The sequence below is a fragment of the Magallana gigas genome, chromosome 3 (assembly GCF_963853765.1).
Source record: "Magallana gigas chromosome 3, xbMagGiga1.1, whole genome shotgun sequence".
Taxonomy (NCBI): domain Eukaryota; kingdom Metazoa; phylum Mollusca; class Bivalvia; order Ostreida; family Ostreidae; genus Magallana; species Magallana gigas.
In genome coordinates this window covers 55,990,458-56,011,716 of record NC_088855.1, presented here as the reverse complement: position 1 = coordinate 56,011,716, position 21,259 = coordinate 55,990,458, and the positions used below count along the sequence as shown (strand labels likewise).

Below are 21,259 nucleotides of genomic sequence, written 5' to 3'. Positions count from 1 at the left end.
GAGACCAAATGTACTCAAATAAGAAAACAATATACAGTTAAGCTTGATTGCAAGTCATATACGGAAGCGATGTCACATTACTATAACATAGAGACATCGTATATATATATAGTATGCCTCTGAAAATGACTGTGTATACATGTCATGTGAAGAGAGACTGACTGCAAATTTTAGCTATAGTGCAGTAATTAATTTTAATTAAATTTGGTGTCAAAACAAGTTTGCTGTAATTGCATAGTTCTGCCTGTTTCTCCCCCCCCCCCCCCCCCCCCTCCAAAGAGTTTATCTCTGTACAAAGGGAAAAAAAAATGAAACTTATAAAAGTAGAGAAAAATCCAGAAAAATATGAACAATTATACATTTATGAAATACAAATAAAATGGAATAATACTTCTTGGTGTAGATTTCATGAGAATTCATTAATTATAGTACATAACATGCAGTACATTTCATCATTTGGTTATATTATTTTTACGCGCAGTGATTTCGCGCTGGCTGTGGCGCTGTTACGTCGCACCGTGCACCAACTCTCGCGCAAGTTCATAGTGCGTAGGAATACAAGGTATACTGATATTTGAGAGCATGTTGGTTTTAAGTGTTTTTGTGTCCTATATAAAGTTGAATGAATTTACAGTTAATGTACTTCAGTCGTTGGATAAAAGAAAGAAACAAATTGTCTCATAGTGGAGTTTGAGTCTGACATCATCATTATTATTTTATGCAGTCTATGATTTTCCTAAAAGCAATGGTGGTTTCAACCAATTGATAAAAGAGGCATCTAGATTTCAATCCTGTCTGTTTCGGTCACTAAGGTTCGACCAATCAACAAATGGGGCATGTTGATATCGGTCCTGTTAGTTTCTATAGATCTATGAATTACATGTAGCTAGTTACTTTCTATAGAGCTATAAATAAACTAAAGTTTCCGTAAGAAATAGAGGGAATCATACTCGATCTATGTAAATATAGTCATATCAAACCCGTAAGCCATTATGGCCCTTCAGGCCTTTGATTTATAAATTTACCCAAGCATAATTTTGCATACTTAAGAATATGTTTTGTATATGTATGATATTTTTAATAATTATGAATAGAATATATATGACATGTTTCACTGACAATCTTGTGTAGGTTTGTACATGTATGTTGTACTTTTTACAGCCTGACCAATTGTCACCTTGTATTTTGTGGTTGGTTTTCAACCCGTGATTCAATGATAGGCTCCATGTGGATGTAAACAGGTTTCGTCTTGTCAGAAGATTCAAATCAGTAGAGAAGGTTTTGTGTGTGTAACAGCTATAGTAATAGTATGATAGATTGTGCAAAATTTCAAAGCATGCTGTAATTTATTAGCATTCTATATGATATTCTATGAGTGCAGATTGTTAATTTCTTTTTAGACACTGTAGTTAAAATAAAATTATATAAAATATTTTGAGTTTAGAGTTTATTTTCTGAAATATTTATTAAGTTGTTATGAAGTGTGCACTTTTGTAAACACAGAGATCATTTTGAATCAATATGAGCAGTAATATTGATTATTAACGGATAATAAATCTGCCTTTCAAATTTTGTGTTATAATTTTGTGACTTAAGAAATGAAACCCTGTTGGCATGGTTATGATGTTCCATGTCACTAATATATATTGTCTAAGTTAGAAGATGTGAACCAATATTAATTATATACTAACAACAGAGAATACGTATATTTTAATGTATTCAATTAAGTTTACGGTTGCATTTATATTGCTTCACAGTTACCCATAGCAAACAATAGCCCATATATTGAAGTCATTAAGAATGCAAAATGAATAGAAAAATAAATGATAAAACAAAAAATAGAATTATTGTGTAGTTTTACAGATTAAAGACAGTGTGATTTAGTCTGTCTATGATAAAATCGCTAATTTAAAAGACGTTAAAATTCAACGCGGCGGGGTAATATACACGTGTATGTCAATTACTATAATAATACAGCACCCTTGGAAAAGCGCGATGCATTGAATGAACAAGAGAGTGGTATACTAAACATACCACCCACTTAACTGTCCGGAACTCATACACAGAGTTGACAGTGTCATTGTTTGATTTATTTTATTTTCTTTATATGTTGTTAGTGCTGGGTCAGATTTAAATGTATCATGGTGAGTATATACAGATCTTCCTCAATGTCTCGACTCCATTGAGTAACATGGGCGAGTAGATCAAATATAAAATATTAAAAAATAATTTTGAATTCATATACAAAATTTGAAAGTTTTGAATCTAAATATATAAACAATAATACATCAATATACAAAAATTACACTTTTTTAAGAGAAACCTTTGAGCCTTTATTCGACAATTAAATGAATTTAAGGATTAAAGATTATAACACATGATGTACAATATAATGCGTGATCTAAAACAATTCTTGCAAACAAACAAAAATTGAAAAAAATAATTCGGTAGGCCTAAGATTTTATCGATGGATTTTACCTTGCTCTTCTTACAATCGTTATCAATTATGACGTCATAAATGACTTGTGAGATACCTTTGGTAACAATTGTGACGTCATAATTGGCAGTTCTTATTATGACGTAAAAACTTTACGTCATAATAGTCTTTCGTTTCCCAGTCGTCGAAGTAGATGGAGGCAGGATGAACATAACGACGTACCAGCAGTGTTATACCCCCTCCTCCTCCCCTCGAGGCCCGACCCGCTACCTACAGTTCCCCTCCATTGTCAACAGAGGGACCCTCCAACAGCCTCCCAGGCAGTTCCCTGTAGAACCGGTCGGACCAAAGAGGAACCTCGAGCTTGATCCCAATGGACCCGTTCTAGGTCTTGGTTCTAAAGCTATTAATACTCAGCGGTATGGCGGGAATCATTTTTAGTCCAATGTTAAGTATCTCTAAAATTTTAAATGCCTGAACTTTTTGATCCGGATGTGAAGGAAAGAAAAACAAATTTTAAAATCTTACCAATACTAAATATATTGTATAACATCGTGAATATTTTACGATTGAAATTCATTTTTTTTTTCAAATTAAAACACCCGACCGTAAAAGGTAACAATACAGCAAATCGTTAAGAATTAAGGACATTTCAGTTTATTGGATCTATACAACAAGAATTAAGTACCGGTATATTTAATGAAATGTAACTTTTAAATATTGCCTACACAGTTAACCAGTTTTTACGCTGACTTAAAGCAATATGAGCTGTACTTTTTAGAATTTTATTTTCATGCAAAAACCTGCTTCTATGATAAGTCTGCATGCAGCTTCATTTTTTTAATGATAAATAAGATTTGAAAAAATCATTAATTTTGGTCAGAAGAAAGATTCCTCTTCAAAGGAATATATAGCAGATCAATTTTTGTACAGGACGACAATAATTCAATTGTGCTTCATATTAAGGCTTCTTTACGGCTTTTCCAAAAATATGGGCAACAGAACTTTAAAACCATAGTATTTTTGTCATTTTAGTAGAAAATAACATTTTCGTAAAAAAAAATTCAGGAAAAAATTGCAACTCATATTGCTTTGAAATGATACATTACGATACAGGTTTCTGGAGCCTAAGGCTATCACTGCCAGCCCTGTCCCCAGTCAGATCACGTCGTGCTCCCTGCCGAAGCCGCCGGCGCGGGACCGGAAGTATGCGCGACAGGCCCGCGCGAAGGCCCCGGGGAGGCCCCGGTCCGCCAGTGTGTACCAGACCAAGTTCGGCAGCATGGATTCGAACTTGATCAACAAGTTGGTCCAGCAGGTCAGATGGACGCCCACTTCTCGCGCAGCCGCTGAGGAAGTGTGTCTGAAGTTCCCCCAAGTATGTCAGAGAATTCATTCGAACCATATGTACTATAAATGTATCGTACCGACCTTGACCAAATGAAGTGAAAACACTTCAGGTTTGGGTCGAACAAACCTTCATTACAGTCCATTGATCTGTTAATATTCCATTATTTTGCTTCAAATATACCTATCACATTTTTACTTTGCATAGGGGTTTGTCACACGATCGAATTATCCCCCCTTTAAATGATCAGGGCCGCTGTTTGCCTTAAAAATAGCAAATAACAATGTTTTGACAAACAAGGGAAATTAATCAACTTATACAGATTACAAAAGGGTTTACTAACACACTCAATTACTAAAGTATCACGAAATTGCAATTGTTTTAATATCATATTTCAAGCATGCATATTTCTCACATTGTTTGCAACAAATTATAATTTCTGTTCTAATATGATTGTTTCACAGACAATGTTTCTAAACTTTCTTCAGATAGATAATTATATACAATCTAAAAATATCTATTAACATTAGATCAGGATTATCCGTAATACTAGTAATGCTGAAACATTCTTAAATTTCACAAATGTCTCGGAGGTTTTGCGTTTCGTAAATTTTGTATTGACTTGCGGTTGTCAAGTTTGCCATGATGAAAATTGTGTATTTGTGTAATATAGGTATTTTTGTCCTGCATCACAAAACAAGTTTAAGGTCCGAAAAATATACAAAACATTGAGACATCTATTGTAACTCCAAACCGGTCAAACTTACAGGTATATGCATTCATGCACAATTTATGAAGTAACGACAAAGTCAGGCTAAAAATTTCGCAACTTTTATATGTTCGAAATAAAATCCTTGAGAAAATTTAAAATATAGAAAATGTATGAATGTAATCGGCGAAGTCGTTGTAAAATTGTCGTATTTTCATCGTATTCTCCAGAATCACTGGGCCTTTTTTACTTAAACCTGACAAAAAGCATTTTGGGTTTAATGAGATTCAAGTTTTGTTTATTGATGGGCCACGCTCTCTTTGAAGGGGAGATCATTTGGATTTAATGAAAAATTGTTGGCATTTTCAAGAAATCTTTTTCTCAAGATCAATTTGGCCAAAAAGACCGTATAACGTATCTTTTGTGTTGAGGTATCTTCATGAAGTTTATTCAAATCATGATCCCGGTGGGGGGGGGTTAGGTGAGGCAACGATGAGGTTTAATGTTTACATAGGAATAAATAGTGAAAAATCTTTGAAAATCATCTAAAAATTCATTTGGTCAGAAAGGCTAGAACTTGTGTGGAATTATTCACAGGTATTATAGATTCAGAATTGTTCAAATCATGATCCCTGGGTTAGAATGGGGTTTTAATAGAAGGGGGCAGAATCTTTTATATAAGATTATACATGTATAGAAAAAAACTTCAATAAAAACTCCAACAGCAACAGCGACAGGGGCTCAATTTCTAAAAGATTTCGTCGAGAAAAATTTGAGAAACTTTTTAAGTTTTATTCTGCTACCTTGTCTAGATATTTTGTATCTGGCATCCGAAAGCTAATTCGATCAGAGTTACATGTATAACTGTTGTTGCTCATGTGGGCGATGTGGCCCCTTGGCTTCTTGTGTAATGAGTTGTATGAAAATTACCAGTCATTTTTATCTCGATGTCAAAATCAGTAGTTATTCTGGATGTTTGATTTTCAGATCGAGCCTCCCCCCACCACCCTGGAGAAGAAGCCCGATCAGGTCCGCATGACGTGTCAGCGGTACGAGGCCACGCCCATGGAGTGGCAGAGGGCCGTGTTCTGGGACTTCATACAGACCCGGGGGAGCGTCCATGACGACGATCTGAGTGAGAAGACATACAGTCGCCCGGAAAAACTCCTCCTCAAAAGGTAATGTCGGGTAAATCCTCCTTAAGAGTTAACGCCATTCATCTACTAGCATGTAGGCACAGTGGACCTACAGTTGCCCGTTAAAAACTAAGGTCACGCCAGGCATATAATAATATATCTTTTTCTTAGTTGTTTTCTACGTAGAACTTTTTCTTATTTTTGATTTATGGACAGGTTCATTTAAACCTGAATTTGTCCCATAATTGTTTGATTATATTGTTAAGTTTTAAAAAATCTTACATTGTTCATACAAAAAAGAATGTCAGTGATAAGTTCCAAGACACCTGCAGTAAAGATGTCGCTTCAGACGAACATATTTAATGTAATTGTTTACTTTCGAATCAAAACTACGATATGATCTACCGGTAAGCTAGAAATATTAATTCGATCTGCAATAGGAGTAATGACTGTGTATACAAATGGATGAATGGGGAAACTCACGTCAATCAAACAAGATTGATGGAATGTATACTCTACATTACACAGACATTATCACATAAAGTAAACTCAGTGTCGATTTTATCGAATCCAAATTGAATGCATTATTTAGAATGGGGTCCACGGGAAGTGTCCAAATTTTAGCGAGAACCTTGGGTAGGTAGTATTAGCATACACAGTGTATTTGGACAAAATACACCGTGTGTTCACGCTGGTCCTCTATCAGGTCAGTGGTTTGAGGTTTTTAATATGCTTTTAATTGGAAATTTCGTCGAATCTCTCTTGAGAAAAAATATTTTGAATATGTCAATATTTTGAATATTTCAAAAACTACGACGATTAATCATGATTGTCAGTTCTAAATTTATACACTAGTAGCTTATAAACTTATAAAAACGATGGACTTTTTATATAGATTAATTATTGTATTTTTTACACTGGGTATTCTAGGTCAAGGTCAAGCTTTTTTAGGTGAAGGTCAACCAAAATCTTGATATTGCCAGCCAGCCATGGTAGCTGCTACAGCAGTGGGTATTATTACACCACAATACATTGTTTTTACCTTCATTGAAATGGTTTTAATGATGATTTTCAGGCAGTCTAAAAGAATGGCAGAGCACCCCCGCAGCAACGCCACCTTAATCCGAAAACTTGTAATAGAAGACCAGCTGTCCAATGTATTGTAAGTAGGATGAGCTTAGTAGGCTGACCTTATGTAGGGTCAGACTGAAATATCGACATAGAAGTGTGAATTAAATGCATGTGATATAAGCTTGGCAATAATAACCAAGTCCTTTGTTAAGGGAGACCATTGTTCGCGATTGTTATATAATGCGCCCGATATCGACGATTAAATAGGTTTAAAGGCTCTACATATAAATTTATTTAAAATGTTCCACTATACATGTAGTATGAATTACAGAATGGAGGACGACAACCCTAGGTAACTATTGAGCACAGCACGCGATGTCTGTAAACTTTCTGTAACATGTGCAACGTTACTCTTGATCTGCTCATCTGTCTTATTGCGAAGAAATGTGTCTAATGCTGACTGTGTAAACGAATACTTTTTTTCAATTCTTCTGATTACTATCTTGTTTTCTAGTAATTGCTTAATCCTACTAAACAAATAAATAACTTTCAATTACGACAAAATATTTTTGCAATTTGAGTTCTATTTGAATTAAATTTCATATCAACCTATGTACCAGTGTCCGACAATGCCCGGGGTACTCGGGATTCGTACCACGGACCCCCACAGAAAGCGAGCTCACCAAACGTCCCCAGCACTCCTACATGGTCAGCACGATGAAGGCCAACTACAGGTAAGGCGGGACATTGGTCCGCTGTCTGCTTGTACTATTCTAATTTTCTGCCCAGGTATGTCGGTCTGTTATGTCGTTAATGGTTTCTGTCTATTCCGTTACCTACATGTAGGTAATCGTAAAAACTGTCTGTAACATTATGGTCCCTTTATCTAGATACATTGTATGTCGGTCTGCTATGCCGCAATGTTGTTTCTATCTGTACCATTCTGATTCCTTTACCGAGGTATGTCGGTTTGCTATGTCATAAATGGGTTCTGTCTACTAGTATGTCATTTTAATTCCCTTCTTAGGTATGTTTGATCTGCTATAATTTGTATATGGTTTCTACATGTATATATATACTATTTTGATTCCCTTACCAAAGTGTATCGGTCTGCTATGTCGTAAATGGTTTGTCTATACCATTCTGATGGCCTTACCCGGGTATGTTGCCATATCGTATAATATTCAGTGTTTGCTATGACGTGAATGTTTACTGCCAGTACTATATTCATCGCTTCAGCACGACTCTACAAAACATCTTCATAAAAAATTCAGTTAGCTGCAAGGTGCGTGTTCACAACTCTGCACAACACGCCATATCGCCGTCACACAGCACTAGTACACCTTTGCGCTGTCACATGACAACACGCTATAACGCTGTCACAGGTCACTGATACAACCTACACAATGCTGTCACACAGCACGCTCACTATTATTCCAACACAAACATTGTGACAAAAGACTATTTCAGGGAAAGGTTTTCGACTAGCACTGAATTTTTTCATTTTTAGAAATTGCACAAAAGTTACATATCAATTTGTTCACCGTATTAAAATGTTCTTATTATAAAATTAACACGATATTTTGGCCGTCCCGTTGTTTTAACTAATAATGGGCAAAGTTCATGATATATCACTATGCCATGAAAACTAGAAGTGATGTTACATAAAAAACATCTCTCTTCTTAACTTAAATGAATTATAATATTCGTTTTACGAACTGACTGTTGAAGACTCGTTTGGAAAGAAACTTACAATACTTAATCAAAGTACTGAAGAACTGACGGGAGTTGATTTTGTCGATGTTTATTTATTTTAAAATCAATGATATGTTATTTTGTATGACAAGTACATGTATACGTAGTTTCTAATTTGAATTACGCATATTTTTATAATATGAATTTTTGAACTTTTTCTACTAGAATGTCGAGAAACCTCCATGTGAATCATGTTAAATAATATTTAAAGATAAAATTAATTCAATCAAACTATGTATCAGTGGTAGATATATTTCTCGAAAATTGTATGGATCCAAGCAATATTGAACTCTAGTATCGTTCAACCAAACGCTCGGCTGACACTGTAAATCTCCGACAAGGGTTTACGGAGACAGCCGAACATCGAGTTGAACGTGACTATAGTAAACTCTGGCGTAGGAATACATACGACTACCAAAAATATTTAAATTGTTCGTACCATTTAAAATATGACTATATTTTAGGTATTTGTAAATAAGTTTCCTTGAAAAACAATGCTTTAGCATACATTACATCGAATTCATCAATTATTTTCAAGAACTAAGTCTTGTCAGGAGCAATGATTTGTGCTGAGGTTCAAACACTGTTTCACTTTCGGTTTGTCCGAGTGACTGCATAGGAGAGTTGATTAAAAATCAACTCCCAAAAAATTACTTAATTGACAATGCCTGAAATGTCATTAACTTTTCTCAATTTTGTATAATATTAACTAAAACAAATTTGTATGCAAAAAAGAAGCGCTGCTCATATGAAAATTTCGGAAACAAGGGTTTCTTAATACCTTTCTGTAGTTATCATATATCCAGAGCAATAGCATTTTTATATCACATAACACCGTTTCGACTTTGAACTGTACCGAACTCGAATAATAACCTTTCAAAATACCTACTTAATGTCGGGTTTTCAAAACTCGCTACCCATAGGCGCTTGTTCTACAGTAAAATTTACCCCAAAGTATAATAACACGTTATCATTATATCATAGGGTGAATTATCGCAGAAAAAGCGTTTGTGTCGATCGCTGCCATAACAATTGGTGTTAATACTCATATACCAATACTTATCTTGTAAGGTTTATTGAATGGATCAAATGTATTAAGTCAGCAGATTACCGATGTAATTTGTATGGAGCATCGTTTCAATTTAATCAATAAGCATCTATGTAACATCATATGCTGAATGTTTTTTGTATGTATGCCAATTCATTTTGAACATAGATGAACAGTTCCTAAAATTTGTTACATTCATTTTAGGTCTAAAGCTAAAGAAATACCTTACTGAAACATTGTAAACATTAAGAACAAAATAATAAATTTTGACCACAATTGTGACCATACCCCTTTAAGGTGGCTCTATACCACTTTTTGATGACGCAGTACGCAAAAAAGTAAATCTGGAAGCATGCAATTCCGGTACTGGCTGATTTAAACTGAGGCAAATTGTATGGGGACCGCTCTTTTTAAAAATTTGTGAAGTGAATAGTCTTAAATTTAATTTGTTAATTGGAAAAATCATTACTTACAAGTAATGTGACACCTTAACGTTGTGTCGTATTGTTTATCGAAATAAACAATTAAATCAAGTATAAGTTTTTAATTAGTTTCTTTCTTACAGCGTAGCGCGGTGGGTTAGTAGGTTCACTACAAACCTGTAGGTCATGAGTTCGAATCCCTTTGAAGACCATAAAATTTTTAACTTTCCAGAATTTTCTTAAACGTATTTTTTGGTTAAATACTGTAAAAAAAGAAAATTCTAAACCGGTGAAAGTATTTCAATTATAATATACTTTAATCCACATTAATATTGACAGATGTTCCTAACCACTATAAGGGGATGGGAGGGTGGCTTTGAATTTCTCTCAGGTTGGGATACATGAATCCTATTAGTTAATTTTCCCCTTTATTTAGTTGACATAGTTTTGCATTAAAGCGAATAAATTCACTTATATAGGCCTATAATGAAATACGCATATATTTGTCATTCCATCATGATATTTGGAAAATTGGGCCTTGGGACTTAGGAACGATAACTCTTACCTGAGGAACTTTCATACCAAATAAAATTTAAAATATTTTTTGTGTTTATTTGCAATGATTTTCATTCAAACTTTTTATGTAACAGTTATTAAAATACATTTTCTTATGACATCAAGCAGCTTTTCCAGATGATTTGTCAACAGAGTAAGAAAATATGAAAAATTATGTTTAGGGGATATACTAACAAAAATTGCAATAATAACATTTTTGAATGTTAAGGTACTTCACTACACCGAGACTTGTACTTTTTAAGACACTACATCACAAGATGGCGATTTAAATGTTTTGTTAAACTGTTTGTATCAATCGATTCAGATATATATCCTCATAGCTCAGTGGTTAAAGTATCAGGCTTGTAAACCGCAGGTCATGAGTTCGAATCCACCTGGGGCTTTTGTTTATATTTACTGAATGAAATTTTTGAATATATCATTTTTTATCAAAAATTGCACATTTGTTCGCCTATTTGACATAATACTTCTTATCCAATATGCTTTCTATCATAATCAATTGATTTTCTGCTGATTTGAGAAACTATTTCAAGGTGTAGTGAGGCACCTTAAGAAGTATTATATTTATTTTTAGGTGTCCGAAGGAAATATCCATCATATGACAAAGAAATACTCTTAATTTGTTTATAGTTAACTTTTTAAGAATTATTTTACAAAAACATGAAAAAACATTTAAAAATTATTTTAAAATACGTATAGTACCCCCATCATCATTTTGATATTTGATAAGTATATGTTTTGTGGTCTTCTATTGAAAATTGGAATAAACTATGGGTGTTTAGAGCCACCTTAAATTGTAAAAGTTAAATGCATCAAGTGGTGTAGGCCACACCTTCTCAGAAAAGCATCATGTTCTATGGGCCTTTAACCATGGGCCACCAAAAACAGCTTTAGTACATTATTCAAAGACTGTTATCAGCTGTTATTGGAATTTTAACAATGTCTTCAATTTTTCAGGGAACTGCCGGAGGCCGAGTACAGAAAGCAGACATTTGCCAGGAAAGGTCCCCTGTCTAAGACAGTGACCCTCACTTATCCCTTCAACCCCTACAACAAAGTCTAACCCCCACAACAAAGACATCCCCACTCCAGGGGAATGTCTGCATAAATGCCCTCATCTTGACTTTCATCAGATTCATTATGCTCAGATTTATTGTCTTCCTGTATACATGTATACCAAAAACTGTCAAATAAAAAAATTGGCTTTTATCAAAACTTCTTCCTTGTCTTTTATTTCTCTCTCCCCATCGCTCAAATAAAAATATTGTGAAAAGGCTAAGGGTTCTATAATTTAATGAGAACAAATTACTACATCTTTTATTTGATAAATGATATTTTGTGGCAAAAGCATGCAACAGTTTTTAAAACCAACATTTTATGCATAAAGGTCCACAACAAACAAACATAAGACATCGAAACAACAAAATTATTCCTCATCTGCACCAAACTGCTACCTATAACAAATACACCTAAATAGGCGTAATGAAGAATGTATGATATAAAACGGATGTTAAAAGATACTGAATTAATAGGACTTGATATATGTTACCATTCTCAGTCAATAGTTGTGTCCAGAGACAAATTTTGCACACTATACAGACTATATTATGCAAATTATACAATCATTGTACAACAAAGTCTCCTATATCAGATGTCCACGTATTTCACTCTCAATATTTGAAAGACAACAAACATTCACAGTTAGATCGGCCGTTGACGTTATTAAATCTACAACAAGCAGTCAAGTTAAAGCTCCTAGCACAGTATACATTATATGTGTGTTGTCTCTATGACAGTCCCTGGGGTAACAGCCCTACAGCTGCTCCTCTATGCGCTTCTCCTGGGCGTTGAGTTCGTCCCAGATGACCTGAGGAACGTCCGTGCCGACCTGGTCCTCCAGGAAGCGCTTGCTCTCACGCATGTCGTCCAGCCAGTAGTGCTTGGGCAGGCTGAACAGCTCATCCCACTTAATGTCGCCCAGCCCAGTCAGGTCAATGCTGCCTGTCAATAACAAACACACTCACTGAGACTCAATGGTCACTTGGCAATACAAACACTCCCAGACTCAATGGTCACTTGGCAATACAAACACTCCCAGACTCACCGAAATAGCAATATTGTATGAATATATATATAGGTTTCAAATGGCCCCCTAAAATGGACATATTTAACATTAAAACAAGTCTGAAATTCTCTCAAAATATTTTATAATGGGGCCAAAACTAACTCTGACAAATATAATGTTCAGTATTCAATTTTTTTTTTTAAAAACAGCTTCAAAAATATAACTTGCACCTACTAGCTGGTAAAAACATTAGGAAAAACCATGAGTCTGACCTTTCTTGGGAAGGTAACCAATTGGAGATTTCACAGCAATGGATTCATCTCCAGCACATCTCCTCAGGACCCAGTCCAAAACCCGCACATTGTCTCCAAATCCAGGCCACAGGAATTTCCCATGCTCATCCACCCGGAACCAATTCACATGGAAGATCTTGGGCATCTAAAAACAGTCCACTTGAAATTATCACACAGTTTACAATTCAATTAATTTATCCTTGATTATGTGTTCATGGGCCAGGCTTACTTTTATTATGAGTTCAGAGGCCAGACTTACCTTGGTTATGAGTTCAGGGGTCAGACTTACCTTGATTATGAGTTCAGAGGCCAGACTTACCTTAATTATGAGTTCAGGGGTCGGACTTAACTTTATAATTGGGTTCAGAGGCCAGACTTACTTTAATAATGGGTTAAGGGGACAGTCTAACTTTAATAATGATTTCATGAGCCTTACCTTTCTGTCTGGTTTCTCCATGTCAAGCCAGTGTTGTAGGTATTTTCCAAAATTGTATCCCATAAATGGCCTCATTGCCATTGGGTCATGCATGATTTTTTTTCCTGTGCAAAAAACAAAAATTAAATACCAGTATATGACAAACCAATGGTTTGATGTCACAGTTACCAGTAATGAAAATATGACTTGAATTTATATCTCATTTACTCATTTTTAATTAAAAAATAAAGTAAAAGTTTTCATGAATATTGCAGAATAACTTTGAGGTTGTTAACAGTGTAATAGTCTACTTATACAAGTGTATCACAAGGTACAAATTTAAATGACATACAGAAGACAGATACCGAATACCTTTGGGTCATGTTCCTTTGAATTTTTAGAAGGGTAATTTAATATATCTGTATGATGACTGGTCACATCTATCAATGTCTTTACTTATTGAGGATACCTGTAACAAGGCTGCTTACATCTAAGTATTAATACTTAAACTTATGGTAGCATACCTTTACTGATGGTAGCATACCTTTACTTCTGGTAGCCTACCTTTACAAATGGTAGCATACCTTTACTTCTGGTAGCCTACCTTTACTAATGGAAGCGTACCTTTACCTTTGGTAGTGTACCTTTACTTATGGTAGCGTACCTTTACCTTTGGTAGTGAACCTTTACTTATGGTAGCGTACCTTTACCTATGGTAGTGTACCTTTACTTATGGTAGCGTACATATACTTATGGTAGCGTACCTTTACTTATAGTAGCTATCTTTACTTATGGTAGAGTACCTTTACTTATGGTAGCGTACCTTTACTTCTGGTAGCGTACCTTTACTTCTGGTAGCGTACCTTTACTTCTGGTAGCGTACCTATACTTATGGTAGCGTACCTTTACTTATGGTGGCGTACCTTTACTTATGGTAGCGTACCTTTACTTATGGTAGCGTACCTTTACTTATGGTAGCATACCTGTATGTTCTGCGGCAGCAGTGGACTCAGATTTGACGCAGGCTCCAACCATGACGCCATGTTGCCAGCTGTAGGATTCAAACACCAGGGGTACACCTGGAGGAAATAACAAAATCTGTTTCATTAAACAATATTTACATTGTATCTTTGTCTGTGATAACACTACTAAAATGATTTTGTATTTACAGTCTAATAAAATGATATATTGTAGGGGCACAAGCTAGGTGTCCATAATTAAAAGAAATGGAAATCACGTAAATATGTCGATATTTTAAGATTTAATTGTACAATTGCTAAAATAATATATAAGTAATAAGGAATCATTTTATGAATAATATGAAATGATAAGTTTGAATGGTGCGTGGTCAAATAAATCATAAAGGCTTTTGGGCTTTCATGGATTTGACCGAGCCCCGACAAAAAATATCATCTTATAATACACATGTACTCAAAGAATGATTCCTTATTCCCTAATCGAAGGTGGCAAATAGTTATTTAGAAATCAATTAATTTAAAAGAAAATGTTGACACAAAATTGAGGGTTTACTATGCACATATCTATGATCTAACACTTGAGATACCTATTGATATCCTATATTCTATAGAACCAACAATTTGTGTTTCTGATGAGTAGACACTGACCTGTGGGACGTCGTCCCCCAAAGATGAGAGCGCTGACTGGCACTCCCTCAGGGTCCTCCCACTTTGGGTGGATGATGGGGCACTGGGACGCCGGGCAGGTGAAGCGGGAGTTGGGGTGGGCAGCATTGCCTGGCATTCCTATCTTCCATGGCTGTCCCAGCCAGTTAGTGATGGCAATGTTCTGGAAGAGGAAATCACAAACTCTGTTTATATTTACAACTTGTGAAAGAAATATTAATGTATTAGCAAAGTGTAAAATGGCATAATGCCTTGTTTAAACAAGGAAATTTCCCCGACAAGATATGTGAGGAGGTAATATTGGTATAAATTTTTGCCAGATTACTAACTCGTTTATCCTTTCTTACAAAAACTTAGCTATATCCTGTGATCAATAGTTGTGCATACCATTACTGGTGTTTAGTATTTGTATTTACTGTACAGTTTATACAAATAGTACTGACTTTATCAATCTCATCCTCCATTCCCTCCCAGAAGAACCCGCCATCTGCTGTTTCTGCCACATTTGTGAAGATGGAGTTCTTCTGAAATGACAGCATGGCATTGGGGTTAGTTTTCATGTTGGTGCCTGGAGCCACTCCAAAGAAGCCGTTCTCGGGGTTGATGGCTCTAAGGACACCCTTATCGTCAAATCTAAGCCACGCAATGTCATCCCCTAAAAGACATATGTCATCAGATATTAAAACATCAGCTTTTACAATGAATAAAGCATAATTTTGCTGACATTAGATCTTAAGGTAAGGCTATATCTTGTACATTAAATAACACAATTCAGTCAGTATCTTCTGAAATTAGCACCAAACTTTATTCACAAACCTTATAAGGTAGGAAAACAAAACCTTTGCTCATTTTGCTGTTGTGCACTTACCGACAACTCGAACTTTGTACCCTGGGATGGTTGGCTGGATCATGGCAAGATTGGTCTTCCCACAGGCACTCGGGAAAGCTGCACAAACAAATTTCTCTTCTCCTGTTTTCTCATTGGTCAATCCCATAATCTGAACAAAATAGATATTCATCAAAATCTATTTTTCATCACAAAAAACCCTTATCTGCTAGGGCTATATGAAGCAAGTTCTTAAGATTTTGCTTGTTTTACAATAAGGAGATGGACAATGAAGTCCTACTCACCAACATGTGCTCGGCGAGCCATCCCTCATCCCTGGCAATGACACTGGCAATTCTCAGAGCAAAGCACTTCTTCCCCAGCAATGAGTTACCTCCGTAACCACTACCAAAGGACACAATCTCACGGCGGGCCGGAAAATGACCGATCATGATCTTGTCTGGGTTACATGGCCAGTGGTTGACGACCTTTCCTGAAATCAATGGAATCAACAGTCAATAAACTCCTGTTGTAGAGATCACATTATGAATCCTACACACTTAACTACAAACAGTTTTGTGAACTTGAAAAAAGTGGTTGAATGAACATTAAAATTTGTCAAGATACTTAAAAACTGAAAATGAAGCCATGTACTGATCTGGGAATAACTTACTCTGCACAGGTCTGGGACAGCCCATGGAATGCACACATCTCACAAAGTCATTGTCTCCCAGAACCTCCCAGATATCCGCTGACACTCTGGTCATAATTCTCATACAGAGCAGGACGTAGTTGGAATCTGTCAGCTGGACCCCTATCTTACTCAGGGGACCCCCGATGGGCCCCATACTGAAGGGGATCACATACATAGTCCTACCTGTAACAGTCACACAAACATTTATCTAGCTATCAAAATTATTTTTTCTCCTGAAAAAAAAATATTTTTTATGTTTTTAATATGCAATTTTAAAAAAAATGCTCTTAACATTAAAGCAATTATCAACATGAAGGAAATTCTAAACAACTGCTCCTTAACTTTCATGCATAAAGAAGTGAGTTATTGTATAAAGACAACACACCTGCCATGCAGCCATCAAAATCACCATTCACCTCCTCCTCCAGTTCCTTGGTGTGTTTCCACTGTCCCAGAATTCCCCTCACTCCCTGTCGCACATGGGGGACTGTTTCATATTTATCATCAGTTGCAATCCACGTTTTTGATTCCACCCGAGCAACATCAGCTGGGTCAGTACGGCACAAGTAGCTATAAATTATAGTGTCAAGCTTTTGAAGTTGGTTATTTTTAGAAGGCATCTTGCTCTATTACCTTGCATGTTGTGAGAATAACAAGAGATATCTATAGTGTGTAGATAATTAAAATGTTTACCAGTTTTCGTATTTCTTTAATTTTGTGAGGACCCCCCTCTCTATCAGCTTGTGGGTGACCTCCTCAGCTTCTGCATGAGACCCATCACAGATATACAGAGCGCGTGGCTTACACGTGTACACCTGTGATTATAAAGAGAAGTTATTTAACAACAATACTGTGTACTGGTAATAAATCTATCAACTTATAAAAGTATGATCACTATTAGGAGTAATGGTAAATGGCTTTTTAATATGGTACATATAAGGTTATACAATTTGTTTTTCTTGAACATTTTTGATGATTGGTAAATAACCTAACATGCTGTATATACAGATGCATATTTCTTTCTGTTGAGAAATAATGTGTGAGACTTATTGTGTTATAAGAAATAATCACTCAACACTAAAGTTAGCATCTCATCTTCTGTTGTGCATGATCATTTACTGCTATGTTAAAAGATAAATACATCTTGACTTTTATTTTGAAGACAAAGAGAGGCTTTTCTACCAATTTTTTTTGTTATAAGCACACCTAGAGTCTAGTACAGTAAACAGATGATCAGGCCTGACTCTTCCCGCTGTTTGTCACAGCTTCTACACAGAACAATGACTCCTGTCATAATGAAAGCTGCTAATTAATCAACATCTCCAGTTGCTGAGACAATACTAAAAAATTTTAATGCTACCATAAAGTCTGCACACATACCCATTTTGCCAAGAACTTCTGCACTTTCTTGGGCAGCATGTGGAAATCGCCTTTGACGATCGGGACATGACCCAGCTTTTGTATCACGATCTCGTGAATTTCCATGAACTCTGGTGCGTCGTCCTCCATCTTTTGACCAAACAATTACTCAACCTGTTGATGAGCAATCGCCTGTTTTTATCACGTACATGTATGAATATCACTAGATAAACTGTTAATTTACCATCTGTCCATCTGTCAACTGCCTTGTACAACATTTAGCTCATTATATTCAGGCTAGTTTTATAAAATGTTACATGATATTTCAGTCTAATTTTTATAAAACTTTACATGATATTCCAACAGCAGGTTACATGAATCAAAACATTAATGATAAAAGATAACAAAGATTAAATAAGTTTTATTGTGCCTAAAATGTATACAGTTATCCTTTATTTGATCATCCTATGTACTGTATTTTCCTTTTTATAAATTCAACAGGAACTTATTAACTTGTAAGTTTATACTTTCCTCCTGTTAATTGTTCCCTTTACACGGTCTACACAGATATCCAATTGTTTAAGAGTTCATAGGTAAGGAAATTATGCACTTAAGCTCGGACCATCTCATATTTTGACCTCTGACAGAATGACCTCTCTACTGATTACACAGCCTTATCATGTCAGGATAAAATGGGGTGGATAGAAAACATGAAGTTATTTAATATATTAACCAGTCATTTTTTACAGGTGAAAACTAATGTCCACAGATCACATCTAAATGAACACACTTCAGCACGACTTCTCTAACTACTCTGCCAATTAACACAAAAACCCAATTCTGGGTATTCCCAAAACACACTTCACAGAGAGAAGCTAGGAACAAGAATACTGATGTTAAATTTTAATCTTTTCTTTTCCCACAGCTGATACCTCTTATCAAAACAAGTTTGAAGTCATTTCCCCATTCTCTTTGTGTGATACAGCAGGAAAGTGCTTCCCCAATAGTCATTACCTAGATTCTCACTAATTTTGCAAACAAACCGGCACATATATCTGATCTAAAGATGTGCTTACCTGTATTGCCTGGCAAATAAATAAGTAGTAATACAGCTAGGCACAGTACACATAGGCTCTTTAAATGCAGCAAGTCTACATGTTTACATGTTAAATCACACATCACCCCACCTTACCAAACCCATGTCAGATCCGTGGGACATGTTGATGTTATTTTCATAAAAAATATTCTTATCTTTACCCCTTTAAAAGCCCGTGCTATCAGTTATAACCTGGGAACAATGCACATTAATTATGAGACGCAGTTGCTCCGTCCTTGAACTGAAAACACACCGCCGGTACCGTGTATACCGGTCTGGACATCAAGCCAACTCCCCGATAGACAGGTAAAACTGTCACGTATACCCCCGCCACTACATAAACATAATCCATTAAACATAGTTCTATGTATCAGATAATGTGCAAAATGCAGCCATAATTAAATATTGTAGACTAAAGATGCATGTGCATCAACAAAATCAAGTGTCACGTACAGTCATTTACTTAAAAATATTTAGTTTTTCGGGATTCAATTGACAATCCTATTTTAAGACAGTTCTTGCGTAACAATGTACACTGATTGGCATAAAAATCACAACATGTCACTTACCCAAAAAAGAAGAAAAAGATACAGACGACCCAAAGCAGTGTTGCTCAGTCAGCAGAAAGCGGAATGCGACAAATAGCGTCTCTCGGATATTACTGGATTTTTCTTTCGAAGGTCCTAGAAAGCGAGGGTTTACGAAAAATAATAGGGATTGTAAACAAGGACGTGCAAGGTTATATTAATCATTAGAAATGTTTATCGGATGTACAGGAGAAGTGCGTAGTAAGAAATTCCAAACATGTATTTTTGTGTTGTTTATTTTTATGCACGGAAAAATGTTTTAGGGCAGTCTGTAAGAAATTAAATACAGTAGATCATGGATAAGAGACATACATATATAACAATTTATCCGAGTAGATTAACAATTCTATCATGTCTATTATGACATGCAAAAGGATTTTAGGGTAGAAAAGGATTTACCAAGAGAACAAAATGTTATTACCTAAGCAGTAATTAATTGATTAGTGAAGACAGACAGAGACATTTTTAATTTACGTGTCTCCTGTGAAGATTGCATTAAGGGCTACATGGGGACAAGCAAAATTTGAAAATAAAAAAAAAAGAATATCGATATATGTCTGGTATGAATTTTGTTTTCAATACTTTTTCTATTCCTAATAAATAAATAATTAGGGTCTTCCGTTTCCGGAACGGAAGACCCTTTTGTTTTTCTTCGGTTTCTTTTTATTATTATTATACTTTTTCTTTTTTTTCTGACTCCTTTTTTGCTTCATAACTCAAAAAGTTTTCAACCGATTTCAATGAAATTTCCAGAGATTTTAGCAAGTTATTGTCCCTCACAGATGTTAAAGTTTTACAGACAACGTCACTTCCGTTTTGACGTTACGTCATTTTTAAAATTTTAAAAAAGTCATTTTGTCCGGGACTTTTCTCAAAAATGCTTTAAGATAGAGGCTTGAAATTTTCAATGGTTATGATTTGGTCGATTTACCTCTGTAATGAGGCTATATAATAATTATTCGTCACTTCCGGTCGAAACCGGAAGCGAATCAAATTTTTCGAAAAATTGAATTTTTTGATCAAACAAAAAACGTATACGTAGTTTGTAGAGCTTTTTATGCTGAATGTAAGGCTGAAAACCGTTTGAAATTTGGAGGATGCATTAAAGAGATATCGGGGTTTAAAAACTGATTTTCCCGGAAATTTTGATGCCGCGTTCTTGGTTTCAAAAATAGTACAAAATTCACACTGAAAGTAACTTCTACTGCAACAATTCGTACTGATCATAAAACTTTATAAAAAAACATAAAATTAGATGCATATTGTAGAGTTTGCAATGCTAAATACAAAACTTAAATTCGTTTTAAAATCGGATACTGCATTGCAGAGATATCGCGGTTTAAATATTGATTTTTCCGGAAATGTTGATTCCTCGTTATTGGTTTAATAAATAGTGCAAAATTCACACTGAAAGTAACTCCTGCTGAAAAGATTTCGTACAGGTCATAAAACCGAACTCCTTTTTTATATAGTTAATCAGAGTGTTTATTGAAACAATTTCGTTAATTCGGTCGATAATTACGTTGTTAGTTTTCTATTAGTCTTAATAGTTTTAACCGAAATAATTATCGTACGATTCACCATGTCAACTCGCCATGTTTTGACTGCGAACAACAGCTGATAGCGGTGTATCAGAAGAATGGCCTGCAAGACGGCGATAGTGGAAATTTCAGCTCAACTAACGTATGACAGATTATAAAGGTATGTTTCAATACAGGATATATCGTATTGACTTTTTCTTTTCAAAGTGTTTGTGCACTTTTCAATCTATTCCGACAT

The 21,259-nt window shown here is 35.3% G+C and overlaps 2 protein-coding genes across 2 annotated transcripts; one reads left to right on the top strand and one right to left on the bottom strand.

Moving 5' to 3' along the window:
• The first annotated feature begins 2,597 nt into the window (after positions 1 to 2,597).
• On the top strand, positions 2,598 to 11,720 carry LOC105330572 (uncharacterized). The gene is made up of 6 exons (XM_034482362.2): positions 2,598 to 2,856; positions 3,554 to 3,815; positions 5,482 to 5,672; positions 6,706 to 6,792; positions 7,322 to 7,435; positions 11,460 to 11,720. Exons 1-6 carry the CDS (start codon positions 2,642 to 2,644, stop codon positions 11,563 to 11,565), a joined length of 975 nt encoding a protein of 324 aa, XP_034338253.2. The 5' UTR covers positions 2,598 to 2,641; the 3' UTR covers positions 11,566 to 11,720.
• A 58-nt stretch (positions 11,721 to 11,778) lies between these two features.
• On the bottom strand, positions 11,779 to 19,527 carry Pepck (phosphoenolpyruvate carboxykinase; the record flags this gene model as incomplete). Its single annotated transcript, NM_001305293.1, is given in 13 exon segments — positions 11,779 to 12,503; positions 12,840 to 13,005; positions 13,297 to 13,400; positions 14,259 to 14,354; positions 14,901 to 15,081; positions 15,362 to 15,573; positions 15,787 to 15,916; positions 16,050 to 16,237; positions 16,418 to 16,621; positions 16,824 to 17,008; positions 17,132 to 17,253; positions 17,819 to 17,971; positions 19,463 to 19,527. Coding segments are annotated over 12 exon segments (1,905 nt in total). The 3' UTR covers positions 11,779 to 12,315.
• Between the last annotated feature and the right edge of the window lie 1,732 nt (positions 19,528 to 21,259).